This window comes from Oncorhynchus kisutch, linkage group LG2 (assembly GCF_002021735.2).
Source record: "Oncorhynchus kisutch isolate 150728-3 linkage group LG2, Okis_V2, whole genome shotgun sequence".
In the NCBI taxonomy this organism is placed as follows: domain Eukaryota; kingdom Metazoa; phylum Chordata; class Actinopteri; order Salmoniformes; family Salmonidae; genus Oncorhynchus; species Oncorhynchus kisutch.
The window spans coordinates 5,971,144-5,995,527 of NC_034175.2; the positions used below are offsets into that span (position 1 = coordinate 5,971,144).

At 42.8% G+C, this 24,384-nt stretch overlaps 2 protein-coding genes across 6 annotated transcripts; both read left to right on the plus strand.

Annotated features, from left to right (window-relative positions):
- The first annotated feature begins 2,293 nt into the window (after positions 1–2,293).
- On the plus strand, positions 2,294–10,139 carry m6pr (mannose-6-phosphate receptor (cation dependent)). Of its 2 annotated transcripts, none has more exons than XM_031785917.1 (7): positions 2,294–2,361; positions 4,539–4,717; positions 5,082–5,248; positions 5,447–5,556; positions 5,713–5,843; positions 6,233–6,359; positions 7,741–10,139. In XM_031785917.1, exons 2-7 carry the CDS (start codon positions 4,545–4,547, stop codon positions 7,861–7,863), a joined length of 831 nt encoding a protein of 276 aa, XP_031641777.1. In that variant the 5' UTR covers positions 2,294–2,361; positions 4,539–4,544; the 3' UTR covers positions 7,864–10,139. The 2 variants fall into 2 exon arrangements, with proteins under 2 accessions (XP_031641777.1, XP_020313259.1); XM_020457670.2 differs by having other exon boundaries at positions 2,322–2,733.
- Positions 10,140–15,279: 5,140 nt separating this feature from the next.
- LOC109868225 (polyhomeotic-like protein 1) lies at positions 15,280–24,079 on the plus strand. Of its 4 annotated transcripts, XM_031785924.1 has the most exons (16): positions 15,325–15,459; positions 16,086–16,207; positions 16,309–16,476; positions 16,617–16,730; positions 17,504–17,569; positions 17,697–17,840; positions 17,929–18,084; positions 18,219–18,300; positions 18,428–19,137; positions 19,220–19,358; positions 19,639–19,811; positions 19,953–20,019; positions 20,845–20,932; positions 21,083–21,254; positions 22,262–22,499; positions 22,916–24,079. In XM_031785924.1, exons 4-16 carry the CDS (start codon positions 16,671–16,673, stop codon positions 23,065–23,067), a joined length of 2,247 nt encoding a protein of 748 aa, XP_031641784.1. In that variant the 5' UTR covers positions 15,325–15,459; positions 16,086–16,207; positions 16,309–16,476; positions 16,617–16,670; the 3' UTR covers positions 23,068–24,079. The 4 variants fall into 4 exon arrangements, with proteins under 4 accessions (XP_020313245.1, XP_031641787.1, XP_031641784.1 ...); XM_020457656.2 differs by lacking the exon at positions 16,309–16,476 and having other exon boundaries at positions 15,280–15,459; XM_031785927.1 differs by having other exon boundaries at positions 15,308–15,459; positions 16,299–16,476; positions 17,697–18,084.
- The last annotated feature ends 305 nt before the right edge of the window (positions 24,080–24,384 follow it).

The following is a 24,384-nucleotide window of genomic DNA, read 5'->3' on the forward strand; positions in this document are numbered from 1 at the left end:
AGGAACAGGTTGTGGCCAACGATCAAGATGGCACGAAATGAGGGAAAGGCTGCTTACTTCGTCGGAGGACGAGGCTTCATCAACGGTTCAGAAATCCATATTCCTCCCTAGAATCTCACCAGAAGGAACAGATTGATGGTTTCGGCCATGATATTCTCATTTTCCTTGTATTGATTGACGTTACCTAACAAGCATCAGGTGACTATTTTTATTAGTTTGTTCTTGTATGACCAGAAGACCTATTTTTGTCACGTTCTTTCAAAATCGAACCCAGAAGCAGACCAGGACAAGGAGAGTAGGAAGATCTTTATATTATGGTATTTTAGTAAAAGAAGAACTTACATATTTACGCATAACCATTACAAAGGATCAGAAGTCTAGAGGCTTACTAAATTTTAACTCTCTTATTAAAAAAAACAGAAGAAGCTAAATCAACGGCTACAGAGTGACTTATCTTTAAAAGGAAGAAAAAGTCCTAATAAGCAAGGCTGAAGGTATCTCTAGACTAACATATGGTGCTCTATCTTTATATCATGATGGTAAAATAAGCAAGGAGATAGACCAGATGCTTTTCAACTTTCTGTGGAGAAACCGTACCCATTACATTAGGAAAACTGTTGTAATGAACACTTTCTGGACTTTACTACCTTAAATAATACTTTTAAGATCAATTGGATAAAACAATTCCTAAGAAGACCCACTTCTATGTGGAATTGTATTCCTCATCATGTCTTCTCTACTTTTGGTGGACTTAACTTCATGTTGGTTTGCAATTATAATATTGACAAAGTTCCAGTGAAACTTTCTCCTTTTCATCGGCAGGTTTTCTCGTCATGGTCCTTAATTTATAAACATCATTTTTCTTCACGCAGATATTATATATGGAATAATCATGATATATTTATAAAAATACTTTGTTTTTAGAATATTGGTTTCTGAAATAATATCCTATTGGTGAGCCAACTGGTAAATGCAGAGGGTCTTTTACTTAGTTATAAGGAATTCTTATCACTTTACAAGGTCCCTGTAACACCTAAAGATTTTGCAATTGTTTTAGAAGCCATTCCCTCAGGAGTTGCTTTATTATTCAGGAACGTGTCAAGACCTGACCCTTAGCCTACCTTCCATTGACCCTGTTGACTCATCAGTAGGAAAGATTTTTCTCTTTTGGTCCATTGAACAACAGAGCGATATGATCCTTGTTTCAGCAGGATGTTGTATCTATACCTTATGTCATGCCTTATTGGAATGGATTTATTGATCATATCTGTTGGGAAAAAGTTTGGATGTTGCCACACACATACCTACTTGTTAACAAAATTAAGGAAGTTTCCTTTAAAATGATTCATAAAAATGATCCTGCCAACCACTATATGAAGAAGTTTAAGGAAAACATAAACTCAAATTGTTCCTTTTGTAATGACCACCCAGAAACAGTGTTGCATCTTTTTTGGCATTGTATTCATGTAAGAAAACTGTGGCAAGACATCAGTAGATTTATATCTGAACACATTTATGAAGATCTTACACTATCGTGGAGAGATGTACTGCTTGGATTCTTTACCTATGATAGAAATAAAATAACCTGAAACATTTTTATGTAATTAATTTAATTATTTCATATTCACAAATGTAAATTTACAAAACAAAACACCACATTTTCTTACCTTACAAAAAGAAACTGAACTGTATTTTAAGACAATGAAATACTCTACTAACAAAAAAGCTGTTAGAATTATAAGTGTATGCTTGTCCCTTAACGTCCTTGTGTAATGTGATATTGTACCCAATAGCCCCGCCCCCAGCCCAATTGTCCATTGGATATTATTTATATATACTTGTGTTCCCACATGTACTTCATGTATTGATTTGTTGTTGATAAAAAATAAAAATAAATGTTTCCCATGCCAATAATGCCCCATGAATTGAATGGTTAGAACAATGAGACAGTTATTTCACTGGCTGTATAAATGTGAAAAATCCGCTTCCTCTCTACGAGAGGAAGCCCACTGGGAGAAGATGGAACAGTATGGATTTTTGCCGAGATCCTGCAAATATTATCATCAATTAAACATTTGATCTCAATACATTTTTCTGTTCCCAAAACTAGAATCTGTTATGAACAGAATGGACTAAGTTTTGTAGACGTCACACTATGACATAAGTTTTTTTATTTTAATCCCGCTGTTTAGGAGTGCAAATGAGAATAATTAATAGTTTTTGCACACACTTCACAGAGTAGGCGTGCCCTAACATAAATATGCAGATGTATACTCGAACGCGCCAATAGGATATCGCTAGCACGTGCTTAGCTCTGCCCTCTACGACTCATTTGATACCATTGGAAACGACAAGCTTGTGGTGTGTCTTGATTTAGTTCAATCTTTGCTACAGTCAAATGCGTTTCCTTGTTTAATTCCACTTCCGCATCTGACATAAAGTAACGCTAGACCCCGTATAATGATTTTATAGCATAAATAGTTTGTATTAAAGTACATTTTATAGCGGACTGTTAACGAACATGGTTTTGTAATTGTGCGTGATCGAAATTAATTACCAGGTGTTAGTCTGTTGCATTTGCATGACAAAACAGGGGACACGGTGTGACATTTAGCTAGCTTAGCTTGCTTTTGCTAGCTACTTGACCAGACCAGCTAGATTGTAGCCACTTCAACCTACACTATTCATTGGCTACGCTAACGGAATAGCTGGCTACATCTTTTCAGAATGAAGGTATGTCTAAAAGTTGTTTGTGTTACAGTATCAGCCGAGGCTAGGGGTGTATTCAGGATGCGTAACGTTCTACAACGTTTCAAAAGTTGCATGACAGCTGCTTTGTTAATTATGGCCTTTACCTATTTCGCAATGATATACGACATCTACCACGGTGTTCATGTCAAGCTCGTTTCTGTAATTGAACGTTCAATTCAACACAGTTTATGTTCGACAGTTTTGCCTTGAGCGCTCACGGAACGTTGCAGCAACCATCCTGAATGCACCTTAGGTCAGGGGTGTGCAAGTCAAGATGGCGGGATAGTTTCATTTCCCCCTGCAAACAGAGATGTTATGCCGCGTACAAAACAACTGACCTCAGAAATCTCGGCAGCGTAGCCTAGTGGTTAGAGCGTTGGACTAGTAACCGAAAGGTGACATGGTACACATCTGGCGTTCTGCCCTTGAACAGGCAGTTAACCCACTGTTCCACACCAATATCTCTACCTGTACATGTCCATCTGATCATTTATCACTCCAGTATTAATCTGCTAAATTGTAATTATCTGCCTACCTCCTCATGCCTTTTGCACACAATGTATATATCCCCTTTTTTTCTGTGTTATTGACTTGTTAATTGTTTACTCCATGTGTAACTCTGTGTTGTCTGTTCACACTGCTATGCTTTATCTTGGCCAGGTCGCAGTTGCAAATGAGAACTTGTTCTCAACTAGCCTACCTGGTTAAATAAAGGTGAACTAAAATAAAAGGTCGTAATTGAAAATAAGAATTTGTTCTTAACTGACTTGCCTAGTTAAATAAAGGTAAAAAAAAAAAAATTCGTTCAAGACAACAGGAAACTCGAAGAAACGAGCTCCGATCATTAAAAAATGTCCTACTCCTAATTCCAACGCGGGCCTCTAGAGCTCCGACTTTCCGAGCTATAAATCAGTGACATCATGATTTGACCTCTTATTTTTCCGAGTTCTCTTGAACGCACCATTCTTGTAAACCGCTTTGCTGCGTAATTTTACTTTCATATGGTCTGACTCGCTGTTGTAGCAGAGTTTTGTCTTGGTAGGCCTACTTGCACATGATATGTATCTCATGTCTTGGGAATCACAGAAATGGTGACAGTGTACAAAACATTAGGAACACCTTCCTAATATTGAGTTGCACCCTGCTTTCCCCTCAGAACAGCCTCAATTCTTTGGGGCATGGACTCGAAAGCTTTCCACAGGGATGCTGGCCCATGTTGACTTCAATGCTTCCCGCAGTTGTCAAGTTGGCTGGATGTCCTTTTGGGTGATGGACCATTCATGATACACAGGAAACTGTTGAGCTTGGAAAAAGCCAGCAGCGTTGCAGTTGTTGACACTCAAACCGTTGCGCCTGGGCACCTACTACCATACCTCCTTCAAAGGCACTTAAATCTTTTGTCTTGCCCATTTACTCTCTGAATGGCGCACACATACAATCCATGTGCTTAAAAATCCTTCTTTAACCTGTCTTATCCCCTTCATTTATATTAATTGAAGTGGATTTAACAGGTGACATCAATAAGGGATCATAGCTTTCACCTGGTCAGTATGTAATGGAAAGAGCACGTGTTCCTAATGTTTTGTACAATCATTGTACAAGGCAGGTGTTTTTTCTCAGTAGTCCTACTACAGCGTTAAAAGTGCAGCACTCGTTTACTGCTTTTATCCGTGTCATTGTGTCCGAATGAATTGGTTAGGCAATGAATCAGTCATGCAGTGAAACAGACCATATAAGCCTTACAAAGTATATTATTTTAATCGTTTTCCATTATATATTTTCACCAGGTGTCCATGTCCACCCCACACACAGCGACGTCTGTGCGGCTGTTAGTTCTGGCTGTTCAGCTGGTCCTGTTGGTGTGTGGAAGCCAGGCCCGTGACGACACCAAGAGGTGTAAGCTGTTCTCTGAGTCCCCGGCAGAACGGAAGGTCCTCAGTCTTCTAGAACCGCTCACTAACAAGACGTAAGGAATGACCATTTTAGAAATGGAAAACATAAAAATATCCGTGGTATATCCTATTGCTTTACCAGGTGAGGGGTATCAAAGCAAGGGTTATCAGCAAAAAGTAAGACCACACACACTGACGTCCATTGCTTGGGGAGGTGAAATTATACTTTGTTAGCTGTCACAGAAATTAGCTTTGCATGATGGTATAAAAAGGTTATTGTTCAGCAGTCAGGAGGCCACATTAAGCTTGGAAACTCCCTTAGTTTTAATTTTCCAGAGATTGTTCATTTTAGTCTACATCACTCATGTAACATCACATGTAACACTTATACAAGGTAACGTTACCACAGTTTTTTTTCCACGGTTCCCTTGGTTACAGTTTCTCTGTGGTGACGACAAGCGGCAAGGAGAGCTACACGTACCAGTTCCAGGTGTGTGGGGATGCGGGGAAAACGGTAGGAGCGGGACTCATTCAGATCGACCATACGGAAAAAGAAAGTGAGACAGTGCTTGGCCTGTACACTGCAACACAGGCTATCGGAGGAAGTAAGAATGTCCGGTTCTTTATCTCTTCCTTTGAGAAAGTCATGTGCCGGTCTTATCAGTGTGTTACGGTATATTATAGTATCTCTGTAAGTCAGCTCTAGCATGACCAGATATAGTGATGCCCTTTCTCTCTCCCCTTCCATCTCTCTCTCTCTCGCTTTTTCTCTCTCGCTCTCTGCTACCCATCACCCCCTACAGGTGACTGGGTGATGTTGATCTACAGCAACGGCACCAAGTATGACGACCACTGTTCCAAGGAGATGAGGAAAGCCATTGTCATGATCTCCTGCAACAGAGGAGTGGAAATGGTGAGAAAGGGAAGGGAGGGTTTGGATCACTGTGGTGTGGTGATTTGACATGCCTCTCTCCCTGTCACACATTGACGCACACCTCTCTACATCCCCTCCTATTGTCCTCCCTCTTGCTCAAACTTCTTTCTGTCTCTCTCCCCATGTATCTCTTAGGGGAAGCTGGAAGTGGTGTTGGAGGAGAGGGAGAGGGACAGGGACTGTTTCTATCTGTTTGAACTGGACTCCAGTGCGGTCTGTCCCGCTCTGCCATCCCAGCTCAGTGCAGGCTCCATAATACTCATCATGTTAGTACTAACATTATGCATCCTTCCTGATTACACACATTCCGGTGACTACAGAAATACTCAGACTTATCCCCAACCCACTGACTGGCACGCAGGGTAGCAACCAAAGCTCTCCATTTCTCTCTCCAACAAATACTCAATACCCTATGAAATGGACTTGTCATTTGCTCACAACAAACAAAGCTACAAGACCAAGCAAAACAGATCATATTTATTGGATTTCATTATGATAATGGTCTCTTATTTCCTCAACGCTTAACAAAACAGAACACCAGAATAATTATCACTGTGAATCATTGTGATGTTTGTTCATGTGTTAATTAATGGGATGGGTTTCCAACTGGGGATTCGACACCTTTTTAAAATGTTTATTCATTCCTCTGTCCCAGTGGGTTCGTCCTCTTGTCAGTGTACCTCATTTGTGGATTCCTCTACCAGCGGTTGATTGTCGGGGCCAAAGGGTTGCAGCAGTTCCCCAACTATGTCTTCTGGACGCAGGTTGGCAACCTGGCAGCGGTGAGTGTTTGTAGAAGTCACATCACTGTCTCACGTCAGGCGGCGTCACTAGTACGTGAAGCTCGTCCCTCAACCGTTCTGTCTTGTAGGACCTAATCGGAAAAAATATATAGTTTTTGTTAATCCGCCTAACACTAATTCCGATAATCGCTCCTCTCTTGGTAGCTATGACGTACTGGCTACTACGGCAAATTATGATCGCTCAGTTGAGCGAACTTGCTCCAGCTAGCTGCCCAGTGCAAGGTGTTTGAATGGCCATACAGTAGCTAGTTTGCCAGCTTATTGATGAGGTATACGGCAGCAAAGTTCTGGGACTGTTCTCAGAAATCAGCATGTATCTGACTCGGACAGATAGCACTGTGCCTCGCTACTTTGGAACATTTGGCCAACGCGATAATGTCCCAGAGAGCAGTCATCTGTGCCTTAGAATTCTGCACGCTAATCACGGCAGAACAGATATCATAAACTAATTTATCCATTAGCTGGAACTTCACTACACTAGCTAGCTAGAGGGAGTATTCAGCATGGAGTGTGTGAACTGGCATTATTAACATTCCTGCCTTTCATTTCATATGGATTGATTTGAGACTGGTTCAGTAAGCAGACAGCTAGCAAATTTCTGTGCACATTTCGAATTTCATAAATACCGATTCTACCACTACAAAATACCTAGCTAGTGAAGACTTGCTCATGAAAAAACATCAATATTAGCTACAGGTTTATTGTTTTTGGTAATATTAACTCTGACTCTTTTGAAGGTGAAAGGGAGTTTAGTGGACGATGTCACCTTGGTAACATTTCTGAGCTTCTTTCTAGCTATACCATGAGTGTTTGCGAGTTATCAGATAGCACAACGGCCATCTGCACTGAACTATCTGACGTGAGACTATGGACGTCACATATCTCTCTGGTACAATCCCAAACCAAACCCTATCCCCTACGAGTGTTTTAGGTTGGAAGAGGTTATATGGGTTGATTTGGGATTCAGGGTCTGTTGAAGGAGTGTATATGGGTTGATTTGGGATTTTAGTGTCTATGTTTGGGGTGGCAGGTAGCCTAGTGGTTAGAGCATTGGGCCAGTAACCGAAAGGTTGCTGGCTCGAATCCCTGAGCTGACACGATAAAAAATCTGTCGTTCTGCTCCTGAACAAGGGAGTTCCTAGGCCGTCATTGTAAGTAAGAATTAGTTCTTAACTGACTTGCCTAGTTCAATTAATTTTAAATAAAAATAAAATGTTGGAGGGTATATGGGTTGATTTGGGATTGTGTCTATGTTGAAGGCCCCATTTATGCATTACTTGAGGGCACTTCACTGTTCTTTTGAGGGCTGGGATTGGCTGGTCAGTCATAACTCTTCTCACTCTCTCTCCCTCACCCTCAGGATGGATGTAATTTTGTGTGTAGGACACAGGGCCCCGAAGAGGAACCTCCCACATACAGGGGTGTGTCCACAGAGCCAGAGGAGCAGCCAGAAGAGAGGGATGACCACTTGCTTCCCATGTGATCTGATGTCAGTAGTGGGAGGGATCTGTCCCGTGTGAAGCTTTTGACACTTCGGATAGATATTGGCCTTAGGCACAGATCTAGGATCATCACTTACTCTCTCCAAGTCCGGAGAAACATAAAACTGACCTCAGTTCAGTGTCTAGGCGCAACTTCATCCTAGTTCATTTTGACAGTTTCAGGGATGAGTTTAGAGGTGGGCACACCAGTTTATGGAAGGCTGGAGGATCTATGACTCCTAAACGCTTAGTTTGTTATATTATATGGTAAGTCACCTGCCCTGGTTTGCATGGCCCAGGCGTCATTATTTGGAGGTGGCAACAAAAACCTGGATACACTTCTTTTTTTTTTTTCCTTTCATGAACTGGAGTGGCCACCTCTGGATGGAGAGTGACGTCTCAGACAGACTCTGTTACATCTGGTTCATCTGGCACAATGGGTGTCGTTACTAGTTAACACTGCCACAAAGTCATGAACCCCGTCTATTTCTACAATTTAATCAGATTTTTAAACCTAACTAACCTTAACCACACTGATAATCTGATGCCTAAGCCTGACTTTTAAATTAAATTTCATTCATTTTCATGATAGAGCCAATTTTGACTTTGTGGCTGTCTAATCTAGTGGAAACCGTAAGGCCTTTCTGACGTGTTAGTGCTGACACAATGCAACCATAGGAACAGCTTCTAACATGTGACTTCCATCCAGTTTGTTTCAGTAGCTGATGGCTGTGTACTGACTCGTAGGTCACACTTTATTTGAAGGTCTGCTTATACACTGCTTATACACTGCTTAGAATAATTTTTACATGGTAATATTACAGTAAGTGAATACGCAGGCTTTTGTTCATGATTTATATGCTTACAGGTCATTGTAATTAAATGGTTTATACATTAAAAATGGTTAGATATATTTACGATTGTTAAGAAATAATAAACACTCTTAGCCTAAAGTTTTCGAATGGGTAAAAATATTTAATATGACCTTCAAATTAAGTTGGACCACAATATAGTACAGAGCCATTCCAACCAATGCACTGCTAGACACACACATTTAGTCTGTGTTGCTATTTTAGAGTAGGATGCTGACTGGGCCTTGACCAAAATGTACTTCTGATACGTTATACCTTTTCCTTAGCTATTTGAAGAGTAGGGTTGGAACCTATTCCATTTGAATTCTGTTCCTATCAGTTCACTTCCTATGTTGACAAAATTTAAATGGCATTGACCCAAACCATGGTACTGAGTAGTAGCCTACTGTTATGCTGTGTTTTTAACCAAGTGGGAAGGTGGTAATTACCAGTTGTGAAGTTAATACCAGTTGGATGCATTTTACGTTCTTTGAAATCGTTGCGAAACACTGATTGGCTAATGGCCAACAAGCAGCGTCAACTGTAAATTAAAAGTACAGCTTTCACACTTGTGAACAAATTATACTGTTAAAAAAACATTAATGGATTTTTATAAATTATGTTTTGTTGCATTTAACAGCCAAAAATGTTATCGAGGTAATTTTCTTATAGGTGATGTCAGAGGTCACCATGAGGGAGAAGTCGGAGCACAGGGATCATAGACAATTTTCCCACTTAGTAATTACCAGTTGGAAGGGTGTTCAAGTGGATAAATCCCAGTCGTATGTGGTAAATACCACCTTCCCACTTGGTTATGAATGCAGCATTAATGAAACTGAGGACATTGATGATGATTTTGTAATATAATGCTGTGATTGAACAGGTCCTTCATAAGGCAACAGAAGGCACTTTGTGTTCAACAGTAAAATGGAGGAACTTAAGTCATTTATATAATCAAGAAATATACGCATGTACTATCTGTGACATGTGGGTGAATGTTGTTTTTTAATTTTGTTTTTGCTTCTTTGTGGTGTTTTTAAAACAAAAAAAACTTGGCCCATGGCACTCGCTTAGTTCAATCAAGACCTTAAAGATGGCATTAGTTAGACCCGGCCCAGGACAACAGGCCCCAATGAGATGCGGCGAAATGGATCAGAACCAAACCAGGTCTGCGTTCAATGGATTTGGCCAGTTCGGACTTTGGCTTTAGTTTGTGATGCTATTTGTACTTGCAGATGAGGGGAAGAGTAAAAGAGAATTTGTTTAGTTTGTTTTGTGCTTTTGAATCAAAATTAAATATGAATAAAGTGTTTGATTACAGTTCTGAATCTGTCATGTATGACACGTTTTAGTGTGCTGGCGTGTTAGCAGGAGCAATTAACTCCCTAAGCAACAATGTAAAACATAATAAATATATTTTTAAAACATCTGCTCTGTATGTACTGATAAAATATGATTCATATTTAACCAATATACAACTGATAAGGGCTGTTCTAATGCACGGCGTGAAGCGGAGTGCCTGAATACAGCCCTTAGCTGTGGCTGAGAGGCTGGACTGAGGGCTTGTAGGCCTGTTGTAAGGCAGGTCCTCAACAGACAACAACCCACAGTCGCTGGACCAGACGACTGGTAAAAAGTGCTCTTCACTGATGAGTCGCAGTTTTGTCTCACCAGGGGTGATGGTTGGATTCGCGTCTATTGTCGTAGGAATGAGCGTTAAACCAATGCCTGTACTCTGGAAGGGGATCGATTTGGGGGTGGAGGGTCCGTCATGGTCTGGGGCGGTGTGTCACTGCATCAGTGGACTGAACTTGTCATTGCAGGCAATCTCAACGCTGTGCGTTACAGGGAAGACATCCTCCTCCCTCATGTGGTACCCTTCCTGCAGGCTCATCCTGACATGACCCTCCAGCATGACAATGCCACCAGCCATACTGCTCGTTCTGTCCGTGATTTCCTGCAAGACAGGAATGTCAGTGTTCTGCCATGGCCAGTGAAGAGCCCGGATCTCAATCCTTTTGAGCACGTCTGGGACCTGTTGGTTCGGAGGGTGAGGGCTAGATTCCCCCAAGAAATGTCCGGGAACTTGCAGGTGCCTTGGTGGAAGAGTGGGGTAACATCTCACAGCAATAACTAGCAAAGCTGGTGCAGTCCATGAGGAGGAGATGCACTGCAGTAGTTAATGCTGCTGGTGGCCACACCAGATACTGACTTACTTTTGATTTGGACCCCCCCATTTTGTTCAGGGACACATTATTCCATTTCTGTTCGTCACGTCTGTGGAACTTGTTCAGTTTATGTCTCAGTTGTTGAATTGTATGTTCATACAAATATTTACACATGTTAAGTTTGCTGAAAATAAATGCAGTTGACAGTGAGAGGACATTAGTTTTTTTGCTGAGTTTAGATAAAAATAAATTAAGATTTTCTTTCCAGTTTAATAAGTCATAGACTAGACTATCATACTACCACAGTTATTCAGGTTGAGTTTCCCTCTGGAATATGAGGTTGTGGAGGGCTAAGTAGCAAGCCAACACCTCCACCTGGAGTAGGGCCCTCAGCTTGTCTATCTCAGCTGGGACAGAGGGCTCTATCTGCAGGTAACTCCAGAGGAAGTCCCTGGGAGGGTCCCCTCCCTGGTGGTAGTGTCTCACAATCATCACTGCTCTCTTCATCTGAGAACACTTTTCTACCTCCCCCTCCCTATTCAGAATGTACATGTAGGTCTGGACCTTGTAGCTGTACTGGTTACTGTTGGGGATTTTAGTGACCAGTTTCCCAACCATGTTGCCGGCAGTACATTTGCATTCGATCACGAGCCGCTCACGTTTCTTCTTTTCAGCCTCCTTTCTGTTTTTTCCAGAATTGCCCGTCTGGATTTGGGGCAGGAAGTCCAACCTTCCACTGAGGAATCCATACTCCACCTTGTTGCCTTTGGTGTATGATGCTGTCATGGTTCCACCTGACCCGCCCTCTCCCAGCTCATGAAAGAACTTGAGCATTTCCAACTCATCTGCTTCATTCTGGAAGAACATACCGAACCTCCGAGGCCCGGGTGACACTCCGTTCCTCCACAACACTGACTTGTCACAATACTCTTTGCTCACAATGTCTTTCACATTCACTCTGGTTCCTTTAGTCACTATCGAAGACACCTCCCCCACCTCCAACCTAGCCCAACTCCTGGTGGCACTGGTGTACATAGCCGGTGTTGAGACAGCCGTATCACTATTCCTCAGCCTGAACCCTCGGCCTGTGTTGGTCTTGTTCTCCCTCCAGTGTTTCCTACTCTGCTCTTTATCATCCTCTTGGTCAAAGAAGAGGAGTTTTATGATTTGAAGGACCTGACCGTCCCTTTTCATGGCCAGAAAGTTTTTAACCTCCCGGCAGCCCAGTCAAGGAACGGCTTTGAACCGGATGTTAAAGTGTTCCAGGTTTGGGATGATGGCCTGGACATCCTGGATTTTGCTCTCCATGTTAGCCAGCTTAATCATCTGTGGGGTTAGGACACCTTCAGGGAGCCTGACGCTCAGTGATTTCATCAGCTGGAGGTAGTCCTGCTGGGTTAGATGTGAGTCTTCTCCTGGTCTTCCACCAACCACAGCGCTATCTCCTGCTTCAACATCTCCTCTCTGTCCTACCTCATCCTCACCCCTCCTCCCAATCCAGCTCCCCCTTCACCTCTTACACCCAAACGTCAATTACCTCTCCCACCCACCCCTCTGTTCACTCTTCCTCTTTTCTCTATCTTCAGTTCTACTGGTTCTACATCTCCCTGGCCTAGACCGTCTCTATTTGCAGCGCCCCCCCCACCTTCCTCTCCCTCGTCTCCCTGGACCTCCGTCCCTTACTTTGAGTTCTTCGCCATTTTCTATCCCTTCGACCTTTCCATTCTCTCTAATATTCCCCTTTCCATTTGTTCCTTTGACATTTGTGACACTTATAACTGATTTGATTACTAGCTCTGTACTTCCGCCTGCAACCCCCCCCCCCCCCCCTTCCTCTGTATTTACTCCATGCTGCTCCTACTCTGCCTCCCCCCTTTCCAACACCGGTCTTTGCAACCTTTCCTCCAATATTTTCCTGACCTAGAGCTGGAGGTCTTAATTCCTCACCTCTTTCGGCACTACCTCCTTTTCCCCTTGTCTGTCCCTCCTTCACTCCTCTGTTTCCCGTTCTTCCTCCTCTGCCAAAGCTACGATCTCATGTGGAAGCCTGTCATGTTGGCCAGAGTTGTGGTCAGAGACTAGCCTCTGTAGTGGATGGAAATGGAAAAGTGAAAAGAAAGACCAGTTGGGTGGTTTGGTGCTTTGTTGAAGTGACTCACAATCAGACATGCCTCAAAGTAGAAAAGACTGGGATCTGCCAGCCCACTATTACACAATATCCTCTCTCATTCTTGTCAGTTTCTTTTCTCCATGATAGTGGTGTAATCATTGGCATATGCCTAAAAGAGGCAACTGTTAAAGATATTGAAAAGGCCCCAAAGCAGTTACAAATTAGCAACATGTTGTAGAAATTGGTATTTGTAACATTACACAAATTGCAGGAAAATATATTTTAGAATTTTGTAGAATATCATACGAAATGGATGAAGTTATACACAATTGTGCACAATTTTCGGGGACCTGTTTTGGCCCGTGAGCTCTACCTTCAAAACTACTGGCTGAAATTATACAAAATCTTTATTACGCATCTGTTATTCTACAACAAATAATTAGATGGGCTTACTGTCGTTTTCAAGTGGCTTCATTCAAGTCTTCCAGGCCTTTTATTTGGACCCTTGCTGAGAACAGTAGCCTTTCTGAAATGTACTACTGTTGATAGGTCGTTGTGATATGTTGTACTGTACTGTTTGGTGTGAGAGCACGTCACACACACACACTCTCTCTCTCTCTCTCTCTCTCTCTCTCTCTCTCTCTGTCATGTCAGCCTTGTATTTGGAGTTGTGTCTTCAGGTGTGCATGAACTTTATAACATGTGAGTCCTCTTACTCTCCCTCTGTTTCTTTAAATTATGAAGATCACACATTTTTCCCTTCTATTTTGTATAAAATAGCAATAGGAAACAAATAGTAGAGATTCTTCTAAATCCCTGAAATAGGTAGGCAAAGCCAACTTTAATGACACACAAGTTTTTTTTGGGGGGGGGGGGGGGCACTCTTCACTCTAGCACTTTGGATTTGAAATGATACAATAAAGTGCCGACTGTCGAGTTTAATTTGAGGGTATTTTCATCCATATCGGGTGAACCGTTTAGAAATGACCACACTTTTTGTTCATAGTCCCCCCATTTTAGGAGACCTAAAGTATTGGGACAAATTCACTTATATGTGTATTAAAGTAGTCAAAAGTGTCCTATTTGGTCCCATATCCCTAGCATGCAATGATTACATCAAGCTTGTGACTCTTCAAACTTGTTGGATGCATTTGTTGTTTGTTTTGGTTGTGTTTCTGATCATTTTGTGCCCAATTGAAATGCTAAATAATGTATTGTGTCATTTTGGAGTCACTTTTATTGTAAATAATTATATAACATGTCTCTAAACACTTCTACATTAATGTGGATACTACCATGATTCAGGATAGTCCTGAATGAATCGTGAATAAGGATGATTTAGAAAGTTACAGACGCACAAATATCATACCCCCCAAAAATGCTAACCTCCCCCTTATTGTAATGTTGTGAGAAGTTAGCATGTCTTGGGGGTATGCTATTTGTGCGTTACTCATCATTATTCACGATTCATTCAAGACTATTGTTGGATCCTGTGTTTTACATTATAGCCATTACCATATATATGATTTAATATTATCTGCTGTTGGCTTGTGTTGATGTATGTAGGTGTTATGCAACATAGCTGACTTGAAACATTGTTAAAAGTGTCAGGGCCAAGGGACTTTCTCATGCTGGAAAAATACAGAAGACAGGGCACATTCAGAGCGTGGGGTTGCGAGAACAAGCGGTCTTTTGTTAGATAACAGGAGCCAGGTGCGAGATAACGGTATGGAGCATGAGAGCCTGGATGTTCTTCACAAGCAAGTTACATCAACAGATGCGCCAAGAGGCGGGGACCCGCCTGAGCGCCTGCAATAGGCTGAGCAAGTTTAAGCCACGCCCAGTCTCTACTGTGATAGGCCAACAGACGGGTTGGAACTGTCTATCACAGTATAAAGAATACTGTTTTACATACGTCTTGTCAGTTCCGTTCTGCCCTGCGTGGTATTACAGTGAGCCCGTATATACGAAAGTTGCATTTGCCATTTATTACTTAGCTAATAAAAAATACATAGTATAAAATCGGTGACTCATTGTTATATTTATCCTGATACCAGATTTGAATTTACGCAACTCTAACACTATCCTGGTAGCATCCACCTTATTAATGTATAAGAGAGAATTAATAACTCTACCTCGACTATCAGAGGGCAATGTGGAGCTATTGCCATATTACTAACACCTGTCAAATCGTCTTAAATCCCCACAAGTGCATGGGGTGTATTTTAGATTGGGCTACTGTTCCCTTTCTGATGCATCGCAATGACGTATTTTTTGGCGCCGGAAAAGGAATGGTAAAGAATGAGAGGGGGCGGGATTTCTCTCATCTGGCTCACCGTTGTTTGCTTCACACAATAATCAGAAAAACATCAAAGATTCCTTCCAAAAGCAAATGCGTAAAACGTTTACTGATAAAAGCTGGATTTTATATTTAAAAGGTTAAAAAAAATAAAGGTCCAGGAGATCGAGGTAAGAGAAACATTTCACAAAGCCTTGCAATTAACTTATGATCTAGCTCTAGCTTGATAGCTAGCTAGCTATGCTAACGTTAGCCAGATGCACTATTGCTGCAATGATCTCGCCTAGGTTTTGTTCTAATTCAACATTGCCAGTCATTGAAAGTAAATTATATAGCTATCTAATATTAAACGCAATTGTCTGTCCTTAATTTTGAATGTCTAATTGAACGTTTTAAACTTTTGGAAGAGCACACTTGTCCGTCCATGTTCCCTCCTGGCTGCTTCCCTTTCGGTCATCGATCATGTTGTTGACAGCCAGCCGGCCTCCTACCGCCAATGACAATTTCACCCATTGTATTCGCTAGCTAAGAACAGCTAAGAACTGCAACAACATACAGCAAGATATAGCTTTAGCAGTTATGGCCAGTTAATTTATAGATTAGATTAGAACGTGATAACTGGGTAGGGGTCTATTGAGGTCAAATGTCTGCTACTGAGAAAATACATTTCTAGGTGATAAAATTGCTTTGCAATTGTTATGGCATATATTTTCATATAAGAAAGAAAAAAGTATTATTTGACGGTACTGTAAGATATTACAGTCCATGATTTGATTGATATCTGTGTTTTGTGCAGAGAGCATGGATGCAGGTGATGACCAGAACACGGGCTCTACCAATGGGAATGCGCCGTCTGCTGGGAACTCCCGCCCTCCCCAGATAGCCCACATGTCTCTGTATGAGAGGCAAGCTGTGCAGGTGATTATTTTATTATTATTTTTAAGCCTGCTGCATGAATCATTATCTTTGACAATAGGGCGAATGTCTGCACTGAATGTTGAACTACTAGCCTTGCCTAGGAATGACCAGTCAAGAAGAGCATGTGCATACTGGAGGGTTGCTGGTATCAAATCCTAGATGCCATTGCCTGCAGTTGTGCCGTGGAGCAAGGCACTTAACCCACCCCACAACAACAGCTCCCCGGGCGCCCAGTGTCGCAGCCTCCCGCACCTCTCCAGAAAATACCTGTATGTGTGTCTTTCGTAGTGGTTGGGTTAAAAGCGGAAGTCAGATTTAGCTTGGACCATGTGTTTATTTGAACAATGAAGTGATGTTAATCTTAATGAATATGATGTTGAGGATGATGGTGGTGATTTGTACTCTCTAGGCCCTTCAGGCACTGCAGAGACAGCCGAACGCAGCCCAGTACTTCCAGCAGCTCATGCTGCAGCAGCAAATCAACAGTGCCCAGCAGCTTCACAACCTGGCTGCCGTGCAACAGGTAATAATAACGGGTAGCACAACAGCTAATAACACAATGAAAGGTCACAGAACAGGTAATAACACAATAACAGGTAACACAACAGGTAATTACACTAATGAGTAACGCAACATCTAATAACGCAATAATAACAGGCAATAACACAATTGCAGGTGACACAACAAGTAATAACACTTATACCATGGCATTGTTGAATACTTGTTTCTGATTGGCTTGAATGGCATTCTAGAGCATGCATTATATCCCTATAACACACGGTAGAATTCAATGGCTATAGTTCATTCTTGCATGTTCTGTTTGAGCTTCTTTTGAAAGAAAAAGTTGAATTGAAAACATTGGTATTGTTGAATTCGATGTTCATAGCAGCAAGCTAGGTATGACGTTTTGGTTAGCTAAACTAGCAAGTCTGTTTCTTTACTAAGACAACTGTAGCTATCTAGTAAACTTGCTAGCCACTTCAGTAGATGTTGAACACATTTCTAGCGGCAAATGTGTTAAATTATAGCCATGTTACAAAAGGGATAATCAACTCGGCACTTTGTGTTCTCTGGAAAATAATACAACCCCGTGGAACGTCACTTCCACTTCGCTAGCGCGTCGTGGAACACACCTTGCACGCCATTCATTATTTTCCATAGAACACATAGCCCCTCGTTAATGATCCCTTACATAACAGATAATAATAACACTAAGCAGAGGAATACACTGCACTGCCACAACGTTCAAAGTTTTTACTTTCTCTTGACCTCTTTCATTTTGTGTTTCTCTCTCAGGCCACCCTCGCTGCTAGTCGCCAGTCCAACTCTCCCAACCACAGTGTCTCCCAAGCAACCACCACTGTAAGTTTCACAGTCAATAATTCAAATAAAACGTGGCAAGCATTGTTATCATTAATTGCAGTTTCTTAGCTCATTTCTTTGAGATTCCTGACATATGGCAGCGTCAACATTTTCCCTCTTGTCACAGGTCAATCTGAGCACCACCTCTGGGGGAGGGACCATGACCAATCCCCGCCCCCTCGGCCCTGCCACATCAGTGACATCATCAGCTCTCAGCCAATCAGTGCTGCTGGGTGGGAACTCAGCCGGACAGGGTCAGATGTACCTGAGAGTGAGTTGAATGAGGAGAAGACTGATGTTTTTGTCAATTGAGAAGGAGCCTCTTTATATTCAATAACCTCTGACCTATGAGCCCACAGGTCAACCGCTCCCTCAGAGCACCCCTCGCAGCCTCCCAGCTCATCTTCATGCCTGGTGGCACAGCAACGGCTGCTGTAGCGACAGTTGCACAGCAACAGCCTCAGCAGCAACAAGAAGTCCATCCCACCTCCAATGCCCAATCCGACAATGACCAGGTAGTGACCACTTCCTGTTGTGAGAAGCATTTTTTTTTCAGTCAACAGTTGTCTCTGCAATTAAGATTTTGCACAGATAATATTGTTTCTAATTGTTTGCCTTATTTTCTCTCTCCCTCTACTTACTCTCTCAGGTGCAGAACCTGGCTCTCCACTGTATCTCCACTCCCAGAGTGGCCGCAGTGAAGACGGAGTTTCCAGACAGGAGAGACGCAGGTGAAAGGACTTATCTTTGCCTCCAATATGCATACACAATTCTATATCAATTTGTGTGCCACTAAGATGCAAAGAACCATCTCTCATTCCAACTTTAAACATGCATTAAACTCTCTCCCTTTATCAGCTAACTATTCTCTAAGTCAACAACAACAACAGCATCCTCAGCAGCAACAGCAGCAGTTCTCTCAGAACACCCAGCAGCAACAGCAACAAATGGCCAACAAACTGACTAGCTACACTCATCCCACTGCTCTCCCCAGTATAAATGTCAAGACTGGAAACCAGCTGAATATGGCCCCAACCGCTGCCACCTCAGTTCCTGCCTCCTCCTCCCCCTCTCCCACGCTCCCTCTCTCCCAGCTCCTCATCTCCCCCTCAGGCCTATGTCAGGCCCGGGCGGTAACCACGGTTACCCCTGCTGCCACAGTGACGCACATCCTAGTCCCCACCTCCAACGTTCCTACCTCCTCTCAGGGCTACCCCATAGGTTCAGTCGCCCCCAAAACTAACGTCAACACCCAGACCTTGGTGGTGCAGCCACTGCAGCAGTCCAACACTAACCTGGACAAGGTGAGCCACAGCTCTGGCCCTGTGCACATACAGCCCAAAACCTCACAGGGTCACCGCTTACCTGTCCAGCTTTCCCCACGCCACCCTCCACCTATCCTCCCGGCTCCGCCCAACATGGGGGTCCACCACCCGCCCCATGTCCCAGTCCAGCTGGTGGGAGCTAGGCAGGGCTCAGTAGGAAACTCCCAGGCTTTGGCACAGGCCCGAAGCTGCTGCCCCCAGGACAACGGCATCGCTATAGCCTCTCCTGGAGGGAACACCACGGTAATCCTCTTAGAAACTGAAAGCGTTGGGGTGTGTGTGTGTGTGTGTGTTAATCAAAACTAGTCTCTTCCTGTTGCATTAGGCAAAGCCTGCAATTGGCTCATTGAAGAGGAAGTCGGAAACTGATGCAACCAATGAGATGGCAGTCGAACCTTCCCAACTTTCCTGTCCACCAATGAGAGATTCCGCCCCTCTATCTCCCGCCCCCACGATGGACTCAGGTAAGATGTCTGAAGACATAATGTATGTTCTTGTTTAGTTGAATCCTATCTAAGGTTGGCGATCGCTTGATACAAGGATATAAGGTTAAGTTGTAAAACATATTTGGTTAAGTCATGTTTTTTTTGAATGAGTAGTGTAAATTCACATTTGTTTTTTGAATCAATAGTGTAAATTCATGTTTGTTTTTTGAATCAATAGTGTAAATTCCCAAACTCTGACATTTCACCCACATTCTTTTCTACCCTGGTTCCCTTACTTGCTCTCGCTCTCTTTCTCCAGCTCCTAAAGTAGTGCCAGCCTTCTCCTCTCCCCCCACCCTGTCTCTACCCCTGTCTTGGGGGGTGGGGGGTCAGGGAGACAGAGCCCCTCTTCCCCAGGCGGTGGTCAAACCTCAGGTCCTCACCCACCTCATAGAGGGTTTTGTCATCCAGGAGGGAGCTGAGCCTTTCCCTGTGAGTTCACATATCTGGCTAGCACCTAGCTACCTGCTTACCATGGATCAGGAGAGAAGATGTGGTTTTGTTTGCACAGAACTTTGCTTTAGGGCCAGAACATATCCTTCTCTAACACCCAAACCTGACATTGATTGACAGGTGACTGGGCCAGTGAAGGAGCCACTAGCCATGGGTGTTCAACAGGCTGACAATGGAGGCCCTGCAGGTTAGTGGGTGGTATATTTTCTACCTTCCTTAAAGAATACACTCCATACCAGCAGACTGATGCACTAGCCTTGAATTTGTTTAAATTCTGATCCAGTTGCCTGGGAGAGGTTGCAGTACTATAGCTTGATTCTGCCTCTGATCCAGTTGCCTGGGAGAGGTTGCAGTACTATAGCTTGATTCTGCCTCTGATCCATTTGTCTGTGAGATGTTGCAGTAGTATAGCTTGATTCTAACTCTGATCCAGTTGTCTGTGAGAGGTTGCAGTACTATAGCTTGATTCTGTACAGTAGTTGTCATCCCTAGCAAATCAAATGTTATTTGTCACATACACATGGTTAGCAGATGTTAATGCGAGTGTAGCGAAATGCTTGTGCTTCTAGTTCCGACAATGCAGTAATAACCAACATTTATCTAACTAACAATTCCAAAAAAACTACTGTCTTATACACAGTGTAAGGGGATAAAGAATATGTACATAAGGATATATGAATGAGTGATGGTACAGAGCAGCATAGGCAAGATACAGTAGATGATATCGAGTACAGTATATACATATGAGATGAGTATGTAAACCAAGTGGCGTAGTTAAAGTGGCTAGTGATACATGTATTACATAAGGATGCAGTCGATGATATAGAGTACAGTATCTAGGAGGCTGGTGAGAGGAGCTATAGGAGGACGGAATCATTGTAATGTGTTTGACAACGTTATATTTATTCCATTCCAGCCATTACAATGAGCCCGTCCTCCTATAGCTCCTCCCACCAGCCTCCTCTGACCCCTAGTCATCTCTGTACTAACAGTCTGACTCTCTCCTCACCAGTGTTGAAGTGTGAGTACTGTGAGAGCTTGGCTCCAGCCAGCCAGTTCAGGGGCTCCAAGAGGTTCTGCTCCAAGTCCTGCGCTAAGAGGTACCCTAGCTACCTCACCTGTCTTCTCACTATATCACACAGCTCTCTGACCAGAACAGGTCTACACTTTAAAGTCAGCACTGTTGACATCACAGTGCAGCCAACACTATTGACTCTTTGTTATTACCTGCTTTGGTCACTCTCCTCCAGATACAATGTGAGCTGCAGTCATCACTTCCAGGTCAGTAGGGGGCGAGCTTCTGCACGGCCGCCTGGTCCTCCCGTTCCCCCAGACAACATCGTCAGACGCAGGGGTCCTCGCAGGAGTAGCTCGGAGATCGCCTGCGCTAAAATAGCCGGCAGACATTTGCCTGTCAAGGAGGTAAAGTGGATGTTTCTGATCCATGAAATAGAAATGTTGTTGTTTACTCTCCTCCTGTTTCAAGTTTGAATGTCACATACACAAGTACAGTAAAATGAGTATCTAACCATCTCTAAACCCAACACTACAGTAATCAATAACAATGTAATACCAAAAATAACAAGGTAGAACTGAAACACACCAGAGAGAAGAACATGATAAAGTAAGTAAGCATACTACACTGAACACAAATATAAACCCAACATGTAAAGTGTTGGTCCCATGTTTCATGAGCTGAAGTAAAAGATCCCAGATAATTTCCATACACACAAAAAACTTATTTCTCAAATTTTGTCCACACATTTGTTTATATCCCTGTTAGTGAGCATTTCTCCTTTGCCAAGATAATCCATCCATCTGACAGGTGTGGCATATCAAGAAGCTGATATGATCATACCACAGGTGCACCTTGTGCTTGGGACAATAAAAAGCCAATCTAAATGTGCAGTTTTGTCACACAACACAATAGATGTCACACGTTTTGAGGGAGCGTGCAATTGGCATGCTGATTGCAGAAATGTCCACCAGAACTGTTGCCAGAGAATTTAATATTCATTTTTCTACCATAAATGGCCTCCAACGTTGTTTTAGAGAATTTGGCAGTACGTCCAACCGGCCTCACAACTGCAGTCCATATGGTGTCAAGTGGGCGAGCGGTTAGCTGATGCCAACATTGTGAACAGAGTGCCCCATGGTGGGGTTATGGTATGGGAAGGTATAAGCTACGGACAATAAAAACAATTGCAATTTAACGATGGCAATTTGAATTCACAAAAATACAGTGACGAGATAGAGTTGACTGATTTCCTCATAGGAACTGTAACTCAGTAAAATGAATGAAATTGTTGCATGTTGTGTTATTTTTGTTCAGTGATTATGTATAATACATACATACAGGGTCAGCTCCAGTACCATTAAACTGTGCAGGCCTACATGTATGACGCTCTTCTCTCTATGATTGGCTGTAGTGTCGTTCTGAGTCCAGTCGCTCAGAGGATGTGTCCAGTTGTGACGAGGAGGAGGAGGAAGATTCCCCATCACTCTCCCCTAGCTCCTCCCTCTCCTGCCCTAGGCCCGCCCACTGCGATCCCCATTTGGACGACTCAGCTCAAGGCAGCCTCCCATTGGATGAGGCCAACTTCCTGTCTGGGAGCCCCGCCCATTGGGGTGTGGAGGAGGTCTGCAGGTTCATCTCTTCACTGCAAGGTCCGTACTCATTCATTAACAGTCAATGAAGTAAACAATGAATTAAGAGTCTTCATAGTAGGGGAATCTGTAAAAATGGAACCCATGGCCAACTGGTCAATTAGTTCAGGGTTTCCCAAACTGGGTCCTGGGGGCACGTTTTGGGTTTCCCCTAGCACTACACAGCTGATTCAAATGTTCAAGCCTGAGATGATGAGTTGCTTATTTGAATCAGCTTTGTAGTGCTAGGGCAAAAACCAAAATGTGCACCCAGGGGAGGCCCAAAGACCCAGTTTGGGTAACCCTGAAATAGATCAAAGAAATCCAACAGTTCTGGTTTGTCCATAACCCACGCCAATGTGTATTTTAGGTGCATGTTCATTGCTAGTGAGCAGTCCCTTTTCATAGCGTATTCACTCTCTCTCCTCCCCTCCCAGGTTGCGAGGAGCTGGCAGCCCAGTTCCTGTCCCAGGAGATTGACGGACAGGCCCTGCTGCTACTCAGAGAAGAACACCTCATCTCCACCATGAACATCAAACTAGGACCCGCCCTCAAGATCTGTGCCTTCATCAACAGCCTACGAGACTGACGGGGGAAGGAGGGAGGGATGAGGAAGAGGGGTTCCAATGAACATTCAAACTGGGACCCACACTAAAGACTTGTATTAGTGACGTTCAAGCCTGAGACCAAGACTGGAAGGGAGGGGAAAATGGGGGTTGATTTTAATCATAAACCTCAATAATTTTAGAAACTAGATAAAGAGAAGGGGGTTGAATATAGGTAAGAGGGGAAATAATTAGGATATGCTTAGACTTTCCTGGACATGGAATGTGCAAAAAAATCTGATAGTCTGTCTTTAGAGTTCATGTTTGTGAGGTAAACTGACAAAGTATGGGTGAGTTCGTGTGTGTGTCTGTCAGGAGAAACATATACTCATGTGACACTGCAAACGTGGTCACCTACAGTAACCGTGGCTAGCTAGCTAGGACAGTTCAAGTTGCCTTTCTCTACATTTCAACGGTGCTATAACCATAGTGTTATTATTGAAAATGGTCCATTTCACTTTTCTTTTTACAAAGTGTATTTGTAATGTTAATGTAGATGCCAGGCTCTAATTAAGTGTATGAAAGGACATTAAAGAGCTTTCACTTTTTTTATTTTTTTTACCAGATATGACCCTGTTTTAAAGCTTTGATCTTTTGTACTACAATCAAAGTTATTATTTTGGTGTGGAAGTTTTCATGGAGGGGGATGTAGTGAGTATTAGTAACTGACTGAACTACCTGAATATGGGTATTGTTACTGGAACTATGCTCTTTAGCTCTGAGTGTTGTTTGTATATGGCTGCTACAGATTCAGGGCTATTCAATGCAGGTCCTGGAGGGTGGAAACACTTCTGTTTTTTGTTTCTACTTGGTAGTTAATTGCACTCACCTGGTGTCTCAGGTCTGAACCAGTCTCTTATTAGAAGAATATGAAAATTAGAAATGTTTCAGCCCTCCGGGACCGGAATTACACTGATCAAAAATATAAACACAACATGTAAAGTGTTGGTCCCATGTTTCATGAGCTGAAATAAAAGATCCCAGAAATGTTCTGTATGCACAAAAAGCTTATTTCTCTCAAATTTTGTGGACAAATTTGTTTATTTCCCTGTTAGTGAGCATTTCTCCTTTGACAAGATAATCCATCCACCTGACAGGTGAGGCATATCAAGAAGCTAATTAAAGAGCATGATCGTTACACAGGTTTGCCTTGTGCTGGGGACAATAAAAATCCACTCTAAAATGTGCAGTTTTGTAACACAACACAATGCTATAGATGTCTCAAGTTTTGAGGGAGCGTGCAATTGGCATGCTGACTGCAGGAATGTCCACCAGAGCTGTTAGCAACTAATTTTATGTTA